Source organism: Pseudophryne corroboree, chromosome 5 (assembly GCF_028390025.1).
Source record: "Pseudophryne corroboree isolate aPseCor3 chromosome 5, aPseCor3.hap2, whole genome shotgun sequence".
Taxonomy (NCBI): Eukaryota; Metazoa; Chordata; class Amphibia; order Anura; family Myobatrachidae; genus Pseudophryne; species Pseudophryne corroboree.
The window spans coordinates 307,640,025-307,664,290 of NC_086448.1; the positions used below are offsets into that span (position 1 = coordinate 307,640,025).

Genomic DNA, 24,266 nt, shown 5'->3' on the forward strand with positions numbered 1-24,266 from the left:
AAGAAAAGTTAGTGCAGATCGCAAGGTGAAAGTCACCTTGCGATCTCGATTCGATGCCGATGCGCGGTCCCGCGCGTTCGGTATCGCAAGCCCAGATAGACTGTGCAGGCAAGTAAATTTTGACTATCTCTATAGAAGAGATAGTCAAAACTGACACTTAGCCAAAATCGCACATAGTATCGCAAGCACACTCATTATGTGCTTGCGATGCCGACCTTGCCCCTGTCGCATAGTGAGAATCGGGCATAGCCCGAATTTTACAGTGTGTATGGGCCTTAAGACACTGATGTTCTATGAAAATTTTTTGAAAGCAGATTGATCGGGTGCTATAACTGTCATACACGGATAAAAAATGCAGCAGACATTAATGGAATGGCATAATAGGAAGTCTTTTGTCATGTGTTTATCATGAATGTGTGAATCCTTGTCAAAGTAAACACATACGCACACACACACACACACACACACACACACACACACACACACACACACACACACGCACGCATATTACAGTACAGAGTGTTCTGCAAATTACATTATGTAAAACCCTATCCTGAGCGCTATGGCTAATACATGCACCAGATGCTTCCTTTGAAAGTGAGACAGGCTAGTAAACTACTAAGACCTCACCATAAAATGACAGCATATAGCACAGTATCACCTTCACACTACCTCCCAGCTTTCCCTACTTTGTCTTTATCTTTTCTGTATTCAACTGCTGCTAGCCCTCATAAACACTTCAACAGTATTGCATTCATTATTTATAAGTATACATGTACACTCCTATTAACTTGATTTGGAAAGCAATTTGTTCATATTAACAGACATGAGAAAAGTGGCAGCAATATGGACAGACAACACAATGGCATGACGTTTAATGGTATATAGACTAAGCCTATCTAATTGGTCTGGAAAATAATGAAAGTATATTATGGCAGAAACAGTTACTACAACAACTGTCAATTTGAAGTAGTTATTCCTTAAATACTTATTAAACCAACACTATTTATTCCTTTCAAGTAATAATTATTACATAATGTGGTTTCTGTGCAGTTGCACAGCAAATATATATTAGAAAAATAAGTAGCATGCAAGTTTGCATCTGTAGGGTGAGGGAAATCTGCATCTTGTACCATTATTTTTGACTAGTACCAAATGACGGAACAACATAACATTAATGTCAGCGCCGTCGGCTGTGCGCATTCGAGTGAACCAACACTTGAATTGCTCCGTCAGGCCCTATCTAGTGGCAGCCGACGTGCAAAATACTTCAATACCCCGCATAGAGGAGCGGCGTTAGCCTTTTATGATATAGGATGCGCTAGAGAATTACACATATTTTTATTTGATAATGGTAGATCATTGCAGAATTATCAGCCAGGATATTTATAGCATGTATTAAAGTAGATTTATTTATATCCTTATTTTCACTGATGATTCAGGTAGAGCAGTGGTTCCCAAACTGTATGTGTGCCTAGGCACCCTGGGGTGCCGTGAGGCTCTAGCAGGGGTGCCTCAGGTTGGTGGTCCAGGACCAAATAACATTATTTACAGTCAAAGTGATAGGCAAAACCAATGCTGGCAGCTACCAATAATAAAACATGTGGACGATCAGAAGCGTAACTCTGTACACCACCACATGACTGAACCTAAGGATAACTGGTAGGCACAATTTTCTTAATTTTATATTATCTTCCAAATGTATCAAAAAAATACTTTTATCCTAATGGTGCCATGAATAAAATAGTGATACTGTAGGGCGTCATGATTTAAGAAAGTTTGCGAACCTCTGAGGTAGAGGTTGAAAGGGCTGCAGGTAGTGAGGAGGGTATTAATTTGCTGCCATTAAAATGAAAAAATAAATAAAAATTATTTAAATAAGACTGGTAGACTTACCATGGTAAACTCTCTTTCTGCGAGGTACACTGGGTTGCACAGGGAAACATTATGGTGTAGAGTGGATCTTGATCCAGAGGCACCATCAGGCTAAAGCTTTAGGCTGTCCCAGGATAAATTGGGGTCTCCTCTATAAACCCCGCCTCCAGGCACTGGAGCTCAGTTTCATTAACCAGTCAAATGCAGGAACAGGCAAGAGAGAAGGCAGATGTTAGTCACATAGAACAACATTCTCACGACAGGAGAAGGGACCAGCGGCTAATGCCATACAAAACCATAGAAGCTAGGTGCGTCAGAGTGAGAGCCTTGTGGAACCCAAAGTACCTTGCAGAAAGAGAATTAACCATGGTAATTCTACCATAGCTCTCCTTTTCTGCAGCAGGGTACATTGTGTTCCACAGGGAAACATCGGGGATGTCCTAAAGCAGTTCCTCAAGGGAGGGGACGCATCTTAGCGGGTATGAGAATCCGGTGTCCAAAGGAAGCATCCTGGGAGGTGGAAGTATCAAAGGCATAGAACCTAATTAACGTGTTCACTGAGGACCACGTAGCCGCCTTGCACAATTGTTCGTCGGACGCGCCATGGTGGGCCACCCAAAAAGGTCCAACAGACCGAGTAGAATGGGCTTTAATAGCAGCAGGAGCTGGGAGTCCAGCCTGCGAATAAGCTTGTGCAATCACCATTCTAATCCATCTTGCCAAGGTTTGCTTATTCGCAGGCCAGCCACGTTTGTGAAAACCAAACAAGACAAAAAGGGAGTCTGACCTCCTGAGGCAGTCCTCTCCACATACATACAGAGAGACTCCCTTTTTGTCTTGTACCACATCCAAAGACCGCTATTTGGAGGACAAATCAGAAGAGATAAAGGCCGGAACCACAATCTCTTGGTTAAGGTGAAAAGATGACACCACCTTAGGTAAATAACCTGGGCGAGTCCTAAGAACTGCCCGGTCACGGTGAAATATCAGAAAGGGTGGACGACAGGACAAAGCGCCTTAGTCTGACACCCTTATAGCATAGGCAATAGCCAGTAAAAACAAGACCTTGGCCGTAAGCCATTTAAGGTCCACCGACTCAAAAGGGTTCAAATGGAGACTCTTGCAGGGCATTCAGGACAACAGACAGATCCCACTGAGCCACAGGAGGGACATAAGGAGGCTGAATCCTTAAGACACCCTGAGTAAATGTATGAACGTCCGGTATAGACGCAATTTTCCTCTGAAACCAGAGAGGCCAGATGAAGGCCTAAATCCAGGCCGCGTTGCAGAAAAGCCTTAATTCTGGACGTTCTGAATCTGTATGTATCATAATCCTTATCGGCACACCAGGTGAAGTAAGAATTCCAGACCCTGTAATAAATCAGAGCAGACGCCGGTTTGCGGGCTTTCAACATAGTTTGGATGACCACCTCAGAGAATCCTATGGCCCTCAGGTGTGATACTTCAAGAGCCACTCCGTCAAAGCCAGTCCGGCCAGGTCCGGGTAAAGACAAGGGCCCTGTACGAGGAGGTCTGGGCGCTGATGAAGTAGAAGGGGACACTCTGTCGATAGACCCTGCAGGTCTGAGAACCAATGCCGTCTGGGCCATGCTGGGCGACTAGAAGTAGTATTACTCCTTCTTGTTTGAACTTCCGCAGGACCATGGGCAGAAGTGACACCGGAGGGAACACGTAGGGCAGATGAAAGTTCCATGGAATTGCTAGTGCGTCCACAAACGCTGCTTGAGGATCCCTGGTCCTTGATCCGAAGACTGGAACCTTGTTATTGTGTCGAGACGCCATCAGGTCTACATCTGGTAGGCCCCACTTGTCCACTAGGAGTTGAAAGACTTCTGGATGAAGACTCCACTCTCTGACGTGCATGCCCTGGTGACTAAGGAAGTCCGCTTCCCAGTTTAGGATGCCTGGAATGAACACTGCCGATATTGCTGGCAGATGGCGTTCCGCCCAACAAGGGATTTTTGATACTTCCATCATAGCCATGTGGCTTTGGGTGCCACCTTGATGGTTTATGTATGCCACCGTGGTGGCATTTCCTGATCGTACTTGAACCGGCCTGTTCTGTACCAGAGGCAGGGCGTGAGTCAATGCACTGAACACCGCCCGCAACTCCAGAATGTTTATTGGGAAAAGTGATTCCTCCTTGGTCCATCGACCCTGAAAAGAGTGTTGCTCCAACACTACACCCCATCCCCCCAGACTGGGATCCGTTGTCAGCAGGACCCCGTCGGGGATCCAGAAAGGATGGCCCCTGCTCAATTGCTGGTCCTGTAGCCACCAGGTCAGCGACAGACGAACCTCTGGAATCAAAGTGATCATGTGAGATTTGATCCAATGCGGTAGACCGTTCCACTTGGAAAGAATTAACCTCTGCAAAGGGCGGGAATCAAATTGAGCGTACTCTTCTATGTCGAATACCTACACCATTAGGCCAAGTACTTGCATCGCCGAGTGTATCGCCACTCTGGGGCGACAAAGGAAGCATCTTATCCTGTCCTTAAGCTTCAGGACTTTTTCTAGAGACAGAAACAGTCGCTGACTGTATGTGTCCAGGAGTGCCCCCAGGTGCACCATGTTCTGAGCTAGGACCAGTGAGGATTTCTTCCAATTAATTAGCCACCCGTGGGCTTGTAGGAAGCCTACCGTCAGTTGCAGATGACTGAGGAGGACATCGTGGGAGTTTGCCAGAATCAGCATATCGTCCAGATATGGTAGGATCCTGACTCCCTGGCGACGGAGATGGGCCTTCATTGCGGCCATGACCTTGGTTAAGATCCAAGGAGCCATAGCAAGTCCAAATGGCAGAGCCTTGAAATGATAGTGGAGGTCGCCATTAGCAAACTGCAGATACTGCTGATGCGACATGGCAATAGGTATATGCAGGTACGCATCCTGTATATCCAGGGATACCATATAGTCTCCGGGTTCCATAGCCAGCACAACTGAGCGTAGTGTTTCCTTACGGAACTTGGACACTCTCACAAACTTGTTCAGTGATTTGAGGTTGAGTATAGGCCAGAAAGACCCATTGGGTTTCGGAACTATAAACAGGGTCGAGTAGTAACCTCTGCCTCTGTGGTACGACGGTACCAGCACTACGACTCTTGTATTCAGGAGGGAACTCACAACCTTTTGCAGAGCTTGCGCCTTTAACAGATCCGAAGGGATAACCGTGGTGCAAAACTGGCGAGTGGGACGTCTCCTGAATGAGACTGCGTACCCGTGAGAGACAACTTCCCGCACCCATGCATCTGAAGTGGTCTTTAACCAGACCTGGGTGAACTGCAGAAGTCGGTCTCCCACCCTGGGGTCCCCCAGGGGGAGGCCCGCCCCGTCATGCGGCAGTTTTGTCTTGTTTAGAAGCAGTTCACAACACCTGTTAATAAATCCAGTATTATGTGACTGAGTACACAGTAGAATACACGTAATGGGTAAATACTGTGACACACTATATATATGACCCTGACGCACCTAGTCCCTTAGGGTACAGAATATAGTGATAGATACAGTGGGGCAAAAAAGTATTTGGACAGCCACCGATTGTGCAAGTTGACCCACTTAAAAAGATGAGAGAGGTCTGTAATTTCCATCATAGGTACACTTCAACTGTGAGAGACAGAATCTGAAAAAAAAAAACCCACAGGATATCACATTGTATGACTTTTAAACAATTTACTTGTATATTCTTGTGGAAAATAAATATTTGGACACCTACCAAGCAGCAAGATTTCTGGCTCTCACAGACCTGTTATTTCTTCTTTAAGAAGCTCTTCTATCCTCCACTCGTTACCTGTATTAATGGCACCTGTTTGAACTGGTTATCTGTATAAAAGACACCTGTCCACACCCTCAAACAGTCAGACTGCTACCTCTCCACCTGGCCAAGACCAGAAAGCGTCTAAGGACACCAGGGACAAAATTGTAGAGCTGCACAAGGTTGGGATGAGCTACTGAACAATAGGTAAGCAGCTTGGTGAGAAGAGATCAACTGTTGGCGCAATTATAAAAAAATGGAAGAAATACAAGATCACTGACAATCTCCCTCGACCTGGGGCTCCATGGAAGATCTCACCTCATGGGATATCAATGATCTTGAGAACGGTGAAGAATCAGCCCAGAACTACACGGGGGGACCTGGTCAATGACCTCAAGAGAGCTGGGACCACAGTCACAAAGGTTACACACTACGTCATCATGGATTGAAATCTTGCAGCGCCCGAAAGGTCCCCCTGCTTAAGCCAGCACATGTCCAGGCCCATCTAAAGTTTGCCAGTGACCATCTGGATGATCCAGAGGAGGATTGGGAGAATGTAATGTGGTCAGATGAGAACAAAATCAAACTTTTTGGTGTAAACTCCACTCGCTGTGTTTGGAGGGTGAAGAATGATGAATGGCATCCCAAGAACACCATACCCACTGTGAAGCATGGGGGTGGAAACATCATGCTTTGGGGCTGCTTTTCTGCAAAGGGGAAAGGACGACTGATTCGTATTAAGGAGAGGATGAATGGGGCCATGTATCATGAAATTTTGGGCAAAAACCTCCTTCCCTCAGTAAGAGCATTGAAGATGGAACGCGGCTGGGTCTTCCAGCATGACAATGACCGCCCGGGCAACTAAGCAGTGGCTCCGTAAGAAGCATTTCAAGGTCCTGGAGTGGCCTAGCCAATCTCCAGACCTCAACCCAATAGAAAATCTGTGGAGGGAGTTGAAAGTCCGTGTTGCCCGGTGACAGCCCCAAAACATGACACATCTAGAGAAGATTTGCATGGGCCAAAATACCTGCTACAGTATGTGCAAACCTGGTCATGAACTACAGGAAACATTTGACCTCTGTAATTGCCAACCGAGGTTATATTACAAAGTATTGAGTTAAACCTTTTGATTGTCCAAATATTTATTTTCCGCAAGAATATACAAATAAATTGTTTAAAAATCATACAATGTGATTTCCTAGTTTTTTTTCAGATTCTGTCTCTCACAGTTGAAGTGTACCTATGATGGAAATTGCAGACCTCTCTCATCTTTTTAAGTGGGTCAACTTGCACAATCGGTGGCTGTCCAAATACTTTTTTGCCCCACTGTATATCTGGGAAACACTGAAAGTAAAACCACACAGCAGATACAGGCACACACAGTCACAGACAATGCAGATAGTTATTATGACAATAAAATTGCACTGGACTAGTATATGTACATATATATATATATATATATATATATATATAAAACACTGCACGGTCCTAGACCAGAGGTATATATCAGAATACTCGTGCAATATATCCTGTAATTGGTACATTCTTTCTTAACTAACGCTGTCTGTATAAAGACAAGTAGAATACTCAAGTGTTTGTAAAGTCACAGCGCTGTATACAGGCGGCTTTACAAGGGAGACCTTGCCCTGCAGTCCCGGAGATCAGCCGCAGCTATACTTAGAAGATGGCGCCCAGCATCTCAGTCAGGGAGTGAGGGGGAGTGTGAGGAAGCTCCAGGGTGGGAAATCTGCAGTAGATGGTGCTATGGGCCGGGGGAGGGGCTACAGGTCAAGCGCTGGCTCCCCTATGCTGGTCCTCACCGCCGGTACTACAGAGTTTTATTAAAATGGGTGTTAGTATACCCGACCTGTACTCCTATGCCCTGGCGGTCTAGTGGGGTCCCTACTAGGTGACAGTGTCCACGCCAGCGTCGTGGTCCTAGAACATGATTTAATGGCGGGTCCCGCCTGGGGGATCCTCTTACCTCCTCCCCGTAGCAGCCATGCGAACCAGGAGAGCGTCTGTGACCGTGTGCCAAAAGCTGGAGTGTCTCCGCCACAAGTACCCGGGAACAGGCCATGGGAGTATGTGAAGCCGCTTTGGAGGTGATGGAGCTGCAGCACAGAATGTCACACTGACATATCAGCGCTGCTGCCCTTGAAGTCTTCTTAGAACGTTTTTCAGGGCTGCCCAGTGCAGTCCCCCTGTTATGTGGCCTGCTGCTGCAGGCACCAATTCAAAACTGAGCTCCAGTGCCTGGAGGCGGGGTTTATAGAGGAGGCCCCAGTGCATCCTGGGACAGCCTAAAGCTTTAGCCTGTTGGTGCCTCTGGATCAAGATCCACTCTACACCCCAATGTTTCCCTGTGGAACACAATGTACCCTGCTGCAGAAAAATAAATAAATAAACTATTAATTCTTTTAACATCCTTCTACCCCTATACTGTTGTGCTGCTGTCTTGTAAATGGACTACCGCATACTTTGTATAGAGAAACATTTGCTGGAGAAAACTAGCAAAACTCTTCTGAAGCAGGGTCTATTGCAAGATCGTTGGAGGCAACCCTTTCAAAACACTCACTTTTGCTGGAGAGAGGGTTTTTCTACCTTTTAATAAACAGAAAAAATCTCAAGTCAGCGCATCATCGCACAGTCACGGTTTTCTTTATCCTACCTGTAAATGCTGTTTTATAAAAACTGTTGGTATACAAAGACTACATTTAATGTACATTTCTGCAATATACCTAGCGGTTGGTGAGGAGCACTATATAATGAGAGGACAGAACAATATAACGTCTGTAGTTGGGCTCAGGACAAAATGGCTGTCAGATCTGCGTGTAGGTGACAGGAAAGTTGACCTCCTTCTGTCAGAGAGCAGAAGGTGAATGTAATTTTTTCCTCTTCATCTTTCACACACTCTCTTATGTTGCTATAGTTAATACAAGGAAACTGCAGTGATTCTATGGAAATTGTGTGAATTGTGATCACGGAGTATAATTCTGCAACATGGCAAATTGTTTAGGTAGTAAAAATGTAGAGTACCAATCTAGAGTCTTGAGTACCAATCATGGTTGATAGCAAAAGAGTATGAAGGAGAAAGCTAATATGGAAGCATTCCAGCCTTTCATTCATAAAATCATGACACTTTTATTGAAAAACCCATATATGTCTGAAGTTACACAATCACGCAAGAAACAAATACACTCTTGAGCATTTCTGTGCACACTTACAGCAAGGCGAATTGCAAGTGATATATATGTAACTATATACAATCCAACCATTGTAATAAATGGCAAGCCTAAGCACACAAAGAACCTACTGTATCAAGCATAGTCTGTGTACAGCACATTAATCTTTATGAGCTGCTCATAAAAACAAGGCCGAAATATTTATAACTTGCTAGGTCTCATAGGGGTCAGTTCAGTCACAAAAATAACTGCTCTCTGGGGACCCATATTTATAGTTTTCCAGAATTACTGTATGGGAGCAGCTTGATGAAAGCTCTATGAATATTATTTTAACCTTAATAGTCTGATTTAAATGCTTCGTTGTTGACAAAGGCAGGCACAGGAGAAGTAGATGTTTCCATTAGGAGAGTTAAACTAGAGCATTTCATGGTGAATCAAGCACAACAGTAAGGACAGTTGTTTGTTTTTTATACCAATGACACCATGTTTAACCCCAAGAAAGGCTACTATGTGACAACTAAAGTTTGAAGGGTATATTTACTAAAGTACAGTTTTTTTTTTTTAAGTGGAGATGTTGCCCATAGCAACCCATCAAACTCCATCATTTATCCAGCACCTTCTGGAAGATAATAGAATCTGATTGGCTGCTATGGGCAACATCTCCATTTCTAAAAACCAGCACTTTAGTAAATATACCCTAGAGTATGTTCCCAAGATGTACAACAGGTGCACTTTAGTGACAGTGTTCACCTTTACCTAGGTACAATCATTAGTTATAGGCAAAAGTGTGTTCCAGAATCACATGCGTTTCTGTTGTGTAAGCATTACACCAATACTGGTGACACTGGTGGTTATTTCTAAGAAGTTTTATTTGTATTAATTATACAATTTACATAATCTAAAATAGTCTTTTATTGTATATTTATTTATTTATTTAATTTTTTGGATGGGTAAATGTAATCTACTGTGTACCAGTGAAGCCCAGAAAATATAGTCTGCACACTCACTTTGAAATATACCTTCACACAATAATTAAAATGGTTAAACTTACAACACATCCTTTGGTCAATACAACATATAATTAGTAATTCCAAGCAATTATAGTGCTCAACACTGAATTGGGGTAATCTGGAATCCTAAATATCAGCTGTAATATGTAACATGTCTAACACTTTTTAATGTTGTTAATGGCTGTTAGAAAAGGATATCTGATCTAGCTATAAGTTCATGCTTTCTTAAACATTACTCCCTTTACTTTTTACATCTATATGCTGCATATTACTAGTTTATGAAGGTTTCTCCAGTTCTGCAGCACTATTACATATGCATATATGAGGATATACCTTACAAGGCATTTGTACTACTGGTCAACGGAGGTATAACTAGCATTGTACCATTTTATTGGTAACCACTGGCTATTTGTAAAATACAACTTACTTTATTTTCCCTGGGCCTTGTCCATACCCTTTTGCTTCTAGTTTTCTGTAGAAGTTTCTTAACTTGGCTTCAAAATCTCTTCTGTATGGGGAGGGAGCTCTTGCACTGGCTCGCTGAAGCCCTTGGGACAGAAATGTGGCATTACACACTGTGCTCTTAGCTCCTAAAACACCAGTACAGTGCTTACAGTTTAGTGAGCTGTGGTCTCAAATATTTCCATGGACTACAGTAACTGCTATACAGGCCTAGCAGTCAAATTGGACTAAAGACACAGATTGTCCCACTGAAAATTCTTTTCAAGCTGATTTATTAATAAAAAGTCACCAGGGCAACTGTGTACTACTCCCTTGCCCAACAACACTGTTTGGAAGCAATAAGAGAAATGTTAGCGCTTGCCATGCCAGTTAGGTGTCAAGTAACTTATGCGTGAGCTGGCTTATTGGCTTCCACATGCACACTGTCTGGAACTGGAAGCCTGGACTCATAGTGCAATATTATTTAATAAAAAAACTGTTAAAAACTGGAAAAAAAGGATAAAGTATTTGTTCCATGGGAACCTGTAGCTAACGCAATCCTGAGAAGTATCGCAGGAGTCCCCGGGGAAGACTGCCACCTGCAATAGCAGATGATGGCTTTCAACAGCAAGGAGACTCTGATAAACAGTCAGAAGTCATAATTCCTTCTATGTTTGCTAAATAGACCCCATAGCATTAAATATGCGTTCATTAGCCTACTTTATGTAAACTATTAACAACTGCTATACCAGTGACGTGCGGTGAGCTCACTGGCTGGGGAGGCACTGGCAGCTAAACACCCACCACCCCATTGAGGAGAAAAAAAAAAAGTGTAGTCCCCCCACACACCACTAAAACCAGCACCAGGCAGAACAAGCCAGGGGGGGTAATGCCATAGCAGGGGAGACACTCAGTGTGGGTTCCCCCTGCCATGCCATTAAAGTGCCCCCCCAAGCCAGTCAGCCCAGGACTGGAATTCCTCGGAAAGTGGGGTCCTCAAAAATTAAAATGGGATCCCCCCTCCCGAGCAACAACCAGCACTGGGCTGATAGCCCAGTGCTATGCCCCGCACCCCTGGTGGCGGTGGGTGCGGGGTTCATTGATGCTAATATTGTTCTTTACAGGTGGCCTACAGGCCCCAGCAAGCCTGCCCCAGCATGCTGTCACTTGGAGAACCACAAATGTCAGCATGCCCGGACATAAAGGGCCCGCTGGCACCTGTAGTCCACCTGTAGAGAAAATATATAAAAAAACACAACACGGTCTTTAAAAAAGTTTTATTACACAGGGTCTTCACCTAGGGGCGGTGGCCTTTAAGCTCTTTTGTGTGGCCACCACCTTCCATGGGTTTCCGGCGTCTTCACCTGGGGGGGCGCCACCTCCCCAGGTCTTCCGGCGTCTTCCTCCGACGTCTTCACCTGGGAGGCGGCGGTCTTTAAGCTCTTTTGCATGGCCGCCGCCTTCCCAGGGCTTCCAGCGTCTTCACCTGGTGGGCGGCGGCTGCTAAGCTCTTTTGCATAGCCACGGCCCATCTAGGACTTCCACGGCGTCTACTCTCTTCAGGAGCTCTTCTCTGCTCCTCCTCCGCCGTTGGACTGACAGCAGATGCCTCGCGCTGACTTATATAAGTCAGCGGGAGGGGCGATGATGCGGCGAGCCGTGATTGGCTCGCGGCGGCCATCTTGAATTAAAGAAATTACGCTGAGGCGCCATTTTTGAAATGGGTACCGCTCCGCTGTCAAACTCTGCAGAATGGCCCTGACTGACACGTCCCGCCGCCGCCCGCATCTCCGCCGCATCCCGCCACCCACACCTCCGCCGCCCGGCCTGCTGCATCTCGCACCTCCGCCGCCCACACCTCCTCCAGTGACGGATCCGCTGGCCAATCACTGTGGCCCCACTCACAGGGGCTTGCTTTCATAGGTTGAAAGCACGTCCGTGTATGAAAGCGGCACCTCTAATGGTGTCGCTTTCCCATGTAATTTCAATTGGCTTTTCCTGCCCATTGCTTGGCCCCGCCCACGTCGCCCCCCCGCTCCCATACCTTTCCCTATTCACAACGGGAGGCACCACGATCGGTGCCTCTTAACCCCACTTTACACCTTATAATGATGATTAAAATAATAAAGGAGATACTTATGACACAGAATACTGTATGTGTCATAAGTATCTTCTTTGTATTATTTTACTCATTAATGACAGGGGAGGCACTGCCTCCCCTGACTGCACGTCCCTGTGCTATACATGTCACAAGAGGTGAGGCAGAAAACTGATGATAGTAGCATTCATTAATTTCCTACTTAAAGTCTTTCATGTACAGTACTCTAACAGTCAATTATATTATTATATTTATTATATGCTTGTTTAAGAAAAGTAAAACTAAATTGCACAACACTGCAGCAACTTTTATTCTGATGTCTTTAAACCGTTTACGGGCACTGCCCATGAATACATAATATATAGATAATTATTATTGTGTATTTTTACGTTTACTCTAACCAGCTTTTACAGTGCAGTAATGAGGATGCAGTATCTACAGTGCATTCTGAAAGTATTCACATTTTGTTACAGCCTTATTCCAAAATGGAATAAATTCATTTTTTCCCTCAAAATTCTACACACAATACCCCACAATGACAGCGTGAAAAAAGTTTTTTTGAGATTTTTGCAAATTTATAAAAAATAAAAAACTAAGAAATCACATGTACATAAGTATTCACAGCCTTTGCTCAATACTTTGTTGATGCACCTTTGGCAGCAATTACAGCCTCAAGTCTTTTTGAATATGATGCCACAAGCTTTGCACACCTATCTTTGGCCAGTTTTGGCCATTCCTCTTTGCAGCATCTCTCAAGCTCCATCAGGTTGGATGGGAAGCGTCGGTGCACAGCCATTTTCAGATCTCTCCAGGGATGTTCAATCGGATTCAAGTCTGGGCTCTGGCTGGGCCACTCAAGGACATTCACAGAGTTGTCCTGAAACCACTCCTTTGATATCTTGGCTGTGTGCTTAGGGTCATTGTCCTGCTGAAAGATGAATCGTCGCCCCAGTCTGAGGTCAAGTGCGCTCTGTAACAGGTTTTCATCCGGGATACATTGCTGCACTCATCTTTCCCTATATCCTGACTAGTCTCCCAGTTGCTGCCGCTGAAAAACATCCCCACAGCATGATGCTGCCACCACCATGCTTCACTGTAGGGATGGTATTGGCCTGGTGATGAGTGGTGCATGGATCCTCCAAACATGACGCCTGGCATCCACCCAAAGAGTTCAATCTTTGTCTTATCAGACCAGAGAATTTGTTTTTTCATGGTCTGAGAGTCCTTCAGTTGCATTTTGGCAAACTCCAGTCGGGCTGCCATGTGCTTTTTACTAATTAGTGGCTTCCGTCTGGCCACTCTACCATACAGGCTTGATTGGTGGATTCCTGCAGAGATGGTTGTCTTTCTAGAAGGTTCTCCTCTCTCCACAGAGGAATGCTGTAGCTCTGACAGAGTGACCATCAGGTTCTTGGTCACCTCCCTGACCAGGGCCCTTCTCCCCTGATCGCTCAGTTTAGACGGCCGGCCAGCTCTAGGAAGAGTCCTGGTGGTTCAGAACGTCTTCCATTTACTGATGATGGAGGCCACTGTGCTCATTGGGACCTTCAAAGCAGCAGATATTTTTCTGTACCCTTCCCCAGATTTGTGCACTGTCAAGTGTGAGACCTTATACAGAAAGGTGTGTGCCTTTCCAAATCATGTCCAATCAACTGAATTTACCACAGGTGGACTCCATTTAAGCTGTAGGAACATCTCAAGGATGATCAGTGGAAACAGGATGCACCTGAGCTCAATTTTGAGCTTCATGGCAAAGGCTGTGAATACTTATGTACATATGATTTCTTAGTTTTTTTTAATAAAGTTGCAAAAATCTCAAAAAGACTTTTTTCACGTTGTCATTATGGGGTATTGTGTGTAGAATTTTGAGGGAAAAAAATAAATTAATTTTATTTTGGAATAAGGCTGTAACACAACAAAATGTGGAAAACGTAAAGCGCTGTGAATACTTTCCGGATGCACTGTATGTGGTGTAAAGGTGCCACAGTTGTGATAGAGAAAACTGGAAATTCATAGTGACATCTGGTCTATAGTCAACTTAGTGCTGTAAATCTCTACATAGTATAAAATAAAGGGGGTAATTCCAAGTTGATCGCAGCAGGAATTTTGTTAGCAGTTGGACAAAACCATGGGGGTTGTTCGCTCGTTATATTTTTCTCGCAACGGAGTGATTAGTCGCTAATGCGCATGCGCAATGTCCGCAGTGCGACTGCGCCAAGTAAATTTGCTATGCAGTTAGGTATTTTACTCACGGCATTACGAGGTTTTTTCTTCGTTCTGGTGATCGTAATGTGATTGACAGGAAGTGGGTGTTTCTGGGCGGAAACTGGCCGTTTTATGGGTGTGTGCGAAAAAACGCTACCGTTTCTGGGAAAAACGCGGGAGTGGCTGGAGAAACAGAGGAGTGTCTGGCCGAACGCTGGGAGTGTTTGTGACGTCAAACCAGGAACGAAACTGACTGAACTGATCGCAGTTGCCGAGTAAGTGTGGAGCTACTCAGAGACTGCTAAGAAGTGTCTATTCGCAATTTTGCTAATCTTTCGTTCGCATTTTTGATAAGCTAAGATTCACTCCCAGTAGGCTGCGGCTTAGCGTGTGCAAAGCTGCTAAAAGCAGCTTGCGAGCAAACAACTCGGAATGAGGGCCCATGTGCACTGCAGGGGAGGCAGATTTAACATGTGCAGAGAGAGTTAGATTTTGGTGTGGTGTGTTCAATCTGCAATCTAATTTGCAGTGTAAAAATAAAGCAGCCAGTATTTACCCTGCACAGAAACAAAATAACCCCCCCAAATCTAACTCTTTCTGCACATGTTATATCTGCCTCCCCTGCAGTGCACATGGTTTTGCCCAACTGCTAACAAAATTCCTGCTACGATCAACTTGGAATTACCCCCAAAGTCCCCAGTAGGCGTCTGTCTGTTTGGGCTAATCTCGAGAACCGCTGGACGGATTTTGATGCGGGTTTCATACTTCTATAGAGCATTTGTTACGGAAGGTACAAAACATTAATCTATGATAAAAAGGGAGCCAAGCAGCAAAAATTTTTAGTAAGCAAGTCAAAGAAAAAACTGCCCTATATAAAGATATAGCACAACGATGGATTTTATCTCATATTATATAGAAATTGATACGTGTTATCTGGTTTCTCCAGAAAAAAATCTGTAAATCCTGTTGACTGATACAAAATTTCAGGTTTTCCCTTTGATTCTTTGTAATCTTAGAAGACTTCGGTTAAAAAAACCTATCACCGTAAATTCAAAATTGCTCCCTTGAGAAGTCGGGGCAGGTCGCTAGTCCATGATAAGAATGTTTCACTTATTCTACTATCCATGGTGCAACATGATACTCATTTCTTAAAATGTAGTTTACAAGAGTTTTAAAACTTGTGATTGTGCTGTATCAGCTGAAAATGGAGGTACTGTATGGGTTTTCTCAATATTGCACAAAAGACATGCAAGAGTTGTACTATTCACACACACACAGGATACCTGGAGAATTCTGGGGGGAGGTGCCTGGGGAGCAGCGGGGAGAAAAGCTATATCCTGGATGGAAGGCTGCCTGGAGTGGGATGTATGACATGATGTCTTCTTCAAATAGGCTGCAAAAGAAGAAGATAAACAGCACATGAAGCCACAAAGAGTGAAATCAAGCAGCATAATATGCAGTGAGAACTGTAATGTCGAATATAACATGATCTGATACAAGTTTATGTTATAAATTGGACATGTAAACGGCATATGCATCAATGCTTGGAGAGAGATAAGGAGGAGAGAGATAAAGTACTATCCAGTCAGCTCCTGTTACTTTCCAGGCTGTGTTTGAAAAAATTAGTGAGGATCTGATTAATTGGTACTTTCTTTCTCGCCAAGAGTTGATGCATATGCCCCAATGAGTTACAGCTGTCACATACAGAAAGCTTACTGTATCATACAAGTGTCAGTACAGTATGTTTTTGTTTAATAAAAGCTAAAATCACTGGTGAGTGAAAAACAAAAAACTAACGTTGACTAGGGAGCTGCCAACAGACCATGATGTTTGATGGTAGCTACTACTTCAAATTATTTTATTGTACCTGTTACGAGCTGTATTATTGTCCCTAATAATAATTGTTTAATGACCACTCAGGGCAATTAACAAGTATACACATAAAAACGAATATTCTATGTAATTAAGATAAACAGTAAGGACATCTCCCTAGGTTCTGAAAGTAGAGGAAGAAACAACAGAGCGCCTATAGTGTAGTGTCCCTTAAATTAGTTTTTGTCACACGCAAGAATAATATTGCGTACCGGATTACGGCTTGACTCAATGCCTATCGGTCCCCCGGTCTTCTAGTCCACGTCTCTGTTGGAATCTAGATAGAGTCAGGAGACAGGGAATCGCTATATAGCGTAGTAGTTACTCGGAAGTTAGTGTCAACTTTTACGTCTCACATAAAATTACATGCGTACCAGATAAAACAATAATTTGTGCATGTCAGTATAAATACTTGTGTCCTGGTCCTCATCAGAGGGTGGTGGTCATCTGGAAACCTTTGGATAATATAGCAATGCTCCAATCAATAATTTTTAAAAAGGTTCAGATTTATTAGGTATACAAAAAAAAAAAATATATGTATAAAAAAGTAAATGGCTTAGCTTTAAATGACATGAATGTCAGCAAGGATAGATCGGCAAGTCGGTAGTTCAGTTTCTCAACGCGTTTCGCCCAGCTTAGGGCTTCATCAGGATGAATGATCTATCCTTGCTGACATTCATGTCATTTAAAGCTAAGCCATTTACTGTTTTTATACATATATTTTTTTTTTTGTATACCTAATAAATCTGAACCTTTTTAAAAATTATTGATTGGAGCATTGCTATATTATCCAAAGGTTTCCAGATGACTACCACCCTCTGATGAGGACCAGGACACAAGTATTTATACTGACATGCACAAATTATTGTTTTATCTGGTACGCATGTAATTTTATGTGAGACGTAAAAGTTGACACTAACTTCCGAGTAACTACTACGCTATATAGCGATTCCCTGTCTCCTGACTCTATCTAGATTCCGACAGAGACGTGGACTAAAAGACCGGGGGACCGATAGGCATTGAGTCAAGCCGTAATCCGGTACGCAATATTATTCTTGCGTGTGACAAAAACTAATTTAAGGGATACTACACTATAGGCGCTCTGTTGTTTCTTCCTCTACTTTCAGATTCCCCTTTGGGCTACGCATACCTAGTGGCACTTTTTGAAGAACTGAGCAGCCACCCGTTAAAACGGGGAAAGTGTGGACTGTTTGACAATTTAATCAAACACAAGTTTTGGAAAAACTCACATATTGGACTGGTCATTTGACCAAATTTATTTGTGACTTTAAGACTACATTTTATCAGTAAGGAACTTCGCACAATTTGGACAAGCGCACTAATCCACTCTTTTTTAATATCTCCCTAGGTTCATTTACATATATCTAAGGTCTTTGCCTCCAGCTCACTTTGGGCGGGGCTAATTCAGAGTTGCGCATAAGTAGGCTGCATAAGTGGCAACATCATACAAACAATTCCAGATTGTATCCAGAATTGGCTGCATGTCTATGTGACACAAGACCTTCATCCATCCGCTTGTGAATAATAGTTGTCATCACTATAAGCTCACCATTGAACCTGCCTTATACCAGCTGCAGGGGATCCATCTGAAATCAGCTGGATCTCTGCTTACACCCACTTCTAAATAGCTGCAATTTCTTCCACATGCTCATGCCCAGAAAACACATCACCTAGTTGTCACCCAGTTGCATTCATTCATTCGTAAGTGGAGTTGTGAAAGTGGAGGTACGACTCTGAGTTGCCCACAGGTGCTCAAAGTCGGCTACGTAGCATGCACAGAGTAAAAAATCCATCCGCAAAACTAAATCAGCCCCTTCATCTTTTGACGAGTTCATTTTCTTCTAGAACTAAAATTACCACAAAAACATGTAGAACTAGAGCTCAGTTTTCTTAACCAGTCCAATGCAGTAGCAGGTAAGAGAGATGGTAGATGTTAGTCACATAGAACCACATTCTCACGACAGGAGAAGGGACTAGCAGTTAATGCCATACAAACCCAAAGAAGCTAAGTGCGTCAGGGTGGGCTCCCTGTGGAATCCAGTGTACCTCGCAGAAAGAGATTTAACAATGGTAAGTCTACCATAAATCTCCTTTTCTGTAGTGGGGTACACTGGTATTCCACAGGGAATAACATTGGGGATGTCCTAAAGCAGTTCCTCGTGGGACGGGACGCACTGTAGCGGGCACAAGTACCCGGCATCCAAAGGAAGCATCCTGGGAGGCAGAAGTATCAAAGGCATAGAACTTGATGAACGTGTTCACAGTGGACCACGTAGTCGCCCTGCACAATTGTTCTGCAGACGCGCCACGGTCCAACCGACCGAGTAGAATGGGCCTTGATAGCAGCAGGAGCTGGGAGCCCAGCCTGCGCATACGCTTGTACAATCACCATTCTAATCCATCTGGCCAAGGTTTGCTTATTCGCAGGCCAGCAACGCTTGTGAAAACCAAAAAGTACAAAAAGGGTATCTGACCTCCTGATAGAGGCAGTCCTTTCCACATTAATACGGAGAGCCCGTACCACGTCCAAAGATCTTTCTTTGGAGGACAAACCAGAAGAGATGAAGGCCGGAACCACAATCTCCTGGTTAAGGTGAAAAGATGATACCACCTTAGGTAAATAACCAGGGTGAGTTCAAAGAACTGCCCGGTCACGGTGAAAAATCAGAAAGGGTGGATGACAGGACAAAGCACCTAAGTCCGACACCCTTCTAGCACAGGCAATAGCCAACAGAAACACGACCTTAAGCGTAAGGCATTTAAGGTCCACAGACTCAAGAGGTTCAAATGGAGACTCTTGCAGGGCATTTAAGATGATAGACAGATCCCATGGAGCCACAGGAGGGACAAAGGGAGGCTGAATCCTTAGAACACCTTGAGTGAAAGTATGAACGTCAGGAATAGATGCAATTTTCTCTGAAACTACACTGACAAGGCAGATATATGAACCTTGAGGGAGGCCAGACGAAGGACCAAGTCTAGGCCTTGTTGTAGAAAAGCCAAAAGTCTGGAAGTTTTTAAAGTATATGCATCATAATTCTTAGCGGCACACCATGTGAAGTAAGAATTCCAAACCCTGTAGTAAATCCAAGCTGAAGCTGGTTTACGGGCTTTCAACATAGTTTGAATGACCGCCTCAGAGAATCCTTTGCTCTCAGGAGTGATGCTTCAAGAGCCATGCCGTCAAAGCCAGTCTGGCCTAGTCCGGATAGACACAAGGGCCCTGAACGAGGAGGTCTGGGTGTTGAGGAAGTAGAAGAGGACGCTCTATCGAGAGACCCTGCAGGTCTGAGAACCAATGCCGTCTGGGCCATGCTGGAGGGATTAGAAGTAGTATTCCTCCTTCTTGCTTGAACTTCCGTATTACCCTGGGTAGGAGTGACACTGGAGGGAAAACATATGGCAGCCGAAAGTTCCATGGAATTGCCAGTGCGTCCACAAACGCTGCTTAAGGATCCCTTGTCCTTGCCGGAACCTTGTGATTGTGTCGAGATGTCATCAGGTCTATATCTGTTGTCCACTAGGAGTTGAAAGACTTTGGGATGAAGACTCCACTCTCCGGCGTGCACGTCCTGATGACTGAGGAAGTCCGCTTACCAGTTGAGGCTCCCGGAATGAACACTGCCGATATTACTGGCAGATGACATTCCGCCCATTGGAGGATTTTTGACACTTCTATAATTGCCCTGCAGCTTCGAGTGCCGCCTTGATGATTTATGTATGCCACCGTGGTGGCGTTGTCTGATTGTACTTGAACAGGCCTATTCTGTACCAAAGGCAGGGCCAGTGTCAATGCATTGAACACTGCCCGAAATTCCAGAATGTTTATCAGGAGGAGAGATTCCTCCCTGGTCCACCGACCCTGGAGAGAGTGTTGCTCCAACACCGTGCCGCAACCTTGCAGACTGGCGTCCGTTGTCAGGAGGACCCAGTAGGAGATCCAGAAGGGACGGCCCCTGCTCAACTGTTGGTCCTGTAGCCACCAGCTCAGTAACAACGTACCTCCGGAGTCAAGGAGATCATTTGAGACCTGATCCGGTGAGGCAGGCCGTCCCACTGGGAAAGGATTAACCTCTGCAGAGGACGGGAATGAAATTGAGCGTACTCTACCATGTCGAATGCCGTCATGACTGCCATGACCTTGGTGAAGATCCGAGGAGCTGTGGTCAGTCCGAAAGGCAAGGTCTGGAATTGATAATGTAGGTTGCCAATCAGGGGCGGATCCAGAAGAAAATGATAGGGGGGGCACCATGGAAGGGGAAGTACATTTGCGTGCGGCTTCGGTGCATGTGAGGTGGCGCTTCTTATACAATGCCCACAGTTGTAGCGCTCATTATGCAATGTCCACTGTACTGGTAGTGCCCCTTATATAGACCCCATAGTAGTGGTGCCCCTTATGCAATGCCCGTATTGCCCCCAGTAGTAATGTTGCCTGTAGTAATGCCCGCAGTCATTTAGTGAGTGTGGCCAATTAAAATGAGACGTGATACACAGACATATGCCCCCAATAGTGCAGTGCCAAATCCACAATTGCACCCACAGTGCCAGATCCACAATTGCCTCCACAGTGCGAGATCCACAAATGCCCCCACAGTGCCAGATCCAAAAATGCCCCCACAGTGCCAGATCCACAAATGCCCCCACGGTGCCAGATCCAAAAATGCCCCTACAGTGCCAGATCCAAAAATGCCCCTACAGTGCCAGATCCAAAAATGCCCCTACAGTGCCAGATCCAAAAATGCCCCCACAGTGTCAGGTATACAAATGCCCCCACAGTGCCAGGTAAACAATTGCCCTCACAGTGCCAGGTAAACAATTGCCCCCACAGTGCCAGGTATACAAATGCCCCCACAGCAGGTATACTATACAAATGCCCCCACAGCAGTTCTGCAGCTGCTTACCGCTGCTGCTTCTCTGCTGAGTCTGAGGGTGTCAGGAGGAGAGAGCGGCTATGTCTGGCGGCGTGTAGGACTTCAAACTAGCCGCCAGTTCGTGAGCCAATCAGAGCTCGCGGACCGGCGGCTCCTGATTGGCTGCCGGTCCGCGAGCTCTGATTGGCTCACGAACCGGCGGCTGATTTGAAGTCAACAACACGCCGCCAGATAGCCACGCTCTCCTCCTGACAGCTGAGACACGCTGCCGCTGGACTGAGCGGCAGCATGTCTCAGTGACACAAGCGGGGGGGGACGGGGACGGATGGGGCCACAAATGACAGGGGGGGCACGGGCCCGAGTGCCCCCCCCCCTGGATCCGCCACTGTTGCCAATAGCAAACCGCAAATATTGCTGATACGACATGGCAATAGGAATGTGCAGGTCAGCATCCTGTATGTCTAGGGATATCATATAGTCCTTGGGTTCCATGGCCAGTACAATGTAACGCAGAGTTTCCATACGGAATTTGAATACCCTCACAAATTTGTTCAAAGATTTGAGGTTGAGTATAGGCCGGGAGGACCCATTTGGTTTTGGGACTAGAAACAGGGTCGAATAGTAGCCCCTGCCTCTTTGAGACAGAGGTACCGGCACAATCACTCCAGTGTCTAGGAGAGATTGTACATCCAAGCGTAAAGTCTGTGCTTTCAGCGGATCCGAAAGGATAACTGTCGAGCAGAACTGGTGAGGGGGACATCTCTTGAAGGAGATCGCGTACCCGTGAGAGACAACTTCCCACACCCACGCGTCTGAAGTGGTCTTTAACAAGGCCTGGGCGAACTGCAGAAGTCGGCCTCCCACCCTGGGGTACCCATCATGCCGCAGTCTTGTCCTGTTTGGAAGCAGGCTGACGGGCGGCCCAAGAGTGCTTAGACTTGGGCTTGGTGGTTTTGGAAGTACGAGCCTGTCTCGGGTACACCTGACCCTTTGCTTTACCTGGAGGTCGAAAGGAACGAAAAGTGGTACTCTTAGCCTTCGTAGCAGACGGATTAGTACTTGGAGAAATGCAGTCTTAGCTGTTGCCAAGTCAGTCACAATCTTGTTCAGATCTTCTGCAAAGAGTATGTCTCCCTTAAAAGGAAGAACCTCCAAGGTCTTTTTGGAGTCTAGGTCAACTTTCCATGAACTTAACCACAAAATCCAGTGAGCCAGGACAGACGTAGTAGATGCCTTGGCCGCTATTACGCCTGCATCAGAGGACACCGCCTGAATATAGTCAGAGGCTGTGGTAATAAATGACAGATATTGTCTGGCAGTGTCAGAAAAATTTAGAGGTAGCTCTTACTCTATTGCCTGAACCCATGCTTCAATAGCCATTGCAGCCTAAGAGGCTGCCATAGTGGGTCTATGCACAGCACCGGTAAGGGTGTAAATAGACTTCAAGCATCCCTCCACACGCTTATCCATCGGTTCCTTCAGTGAGGTGACAGTGGTAACAGGCAGAGTAAAAGATACCACTAGACGGGCGACATGAGAGTCCACCGGCGGTTGAGTTTTCCCTTTGTTACTCAACTCTGCAGGGATAAGGTAATGAGCTAGCCTCTTTTTGGACAAGGAAAATTTCTTACCTGGGGATGACCGGGATTCCTAACCTATGTCAATTAAAAGATCAGAATGTGGTAAGACTACTTTAGCAACCTTCTGACGTTTAAACTTATCAGGTTTCTTAGACGTAGCGGGGGGGGGGGGCTCAATATCATCATCAATCTGGAGAATCAGCTTGATAGCCTCCACTGGGTCAGGAACATCAATTTGAGTTGAAGATTCTTCATCAGAAGCAACTGTATCAGTGTCTGACGGATAAGTATAATCCCCATCCTCATCTGAAAAATCATCCGAAATATTAGTGGATTGTGAGGAAGAAATGGCCCGGTTAGATGACCCCTTGGACCCAGCAGGGCGAGGGGTAGTATTTTGTCTAACCAAAGACTGATTTCATTGATGTAACTGGGTAGACAGAGCATCCGCCCAAGGCAGGTTGACTACAGGGACAATATGTGGCTGCAATGGCACAGGAGGTCCCACAGGGGCGTAAGCCGCGTTACAAGTGTCGACAACATATCTGCAAAAGCAGCCCAAGTTGGGTCTTAATTTGCCACAGGTGCTGCAGACTGACTGGAAGGTGCAGGGCACGCAGTACCTGAACCCTCAGCTGAAACCTTTTCCTCAGATAAATCCGTAGCTCCAGCACTACATGATGCAGGAGCATCTGCGGATTTCCTGCCCTGTGCAGCAGACATTATTGGGAATGTAGCCTTAGGGCGCAGCAGTACAATACAGCCAGACAAACACATTACCTGCAGAAAAAAATCTTGTGTTATGTGATAGCAAATGCAAAGCACAAAACAGAGGATTTAAGCGGTGTGACTGAAACACACAGTGAAAAATACAAAACATTATACCCTGTGGAACACTATATTTGAAATGAGACCCTGACGCACTTAGACCACCAGGGTACGGAATATAGTGATAGCAATACGTGTGATACACATAAAAGAATCCACACAGCAGCTATAGGCACACACTGTCACAGGTACAATGCAGAAATTATTACATATAAACAATAAGACTGCACTGGACTAGTAATACTACATATAGATATGTATGTATACAGATATAACAATGCACAATAAACACTGGCTGTATATCACAGAACACTTGTACTAAATATTCATATAGTAGTGCACTTGTTCTTAACTAACGCTGTCTAAACGACATGTAGAATACTTAAGTGTCCTGTAAATGCACAGCGCTGATAAGGCAGGTGGCTTTACAGAGGAGACAGTGCCCAGCAGTCCCAGGATCAGCGCAGCTATGTGAAATGGCGCCCAAACGCTGAAAGGGAGTGAG

General features: G+C 45.1%; 1 protein-coding gene across 10 annotated transcripts in view; it reads right to left on the reverse strand.

Moving 5' to 3' along the window:
- The window catches only part of HECW1 (HECT, C2 and WW domain containing E3 ubiquitin protein ligase 1), a 785,299-nt gene that overhangs the window by 47,863 nt on the left and 713,170 nt on the right, over positions 1–24,266 (reverse strand). For all 10 annotated transcript variants that reach the window (XM_063922467.1, XM_063922469.1, XM_063922471.1 and 7 more), the window contains 2 exons: positions 15,873–15,982; positions 10,273–10,393 (listed from right to left, as the gene is read on the reverse strand). In XM_063922467.1, coding sequence (XP_063778537.1) covers positions 10,273–10,393; positions 15,873–15,982 — 231 coding nt within the window. The remainder of the gene's footprint in view (positions 1–10,272; positions 10,394–15,872; positions 15,983–24,266) is intronic.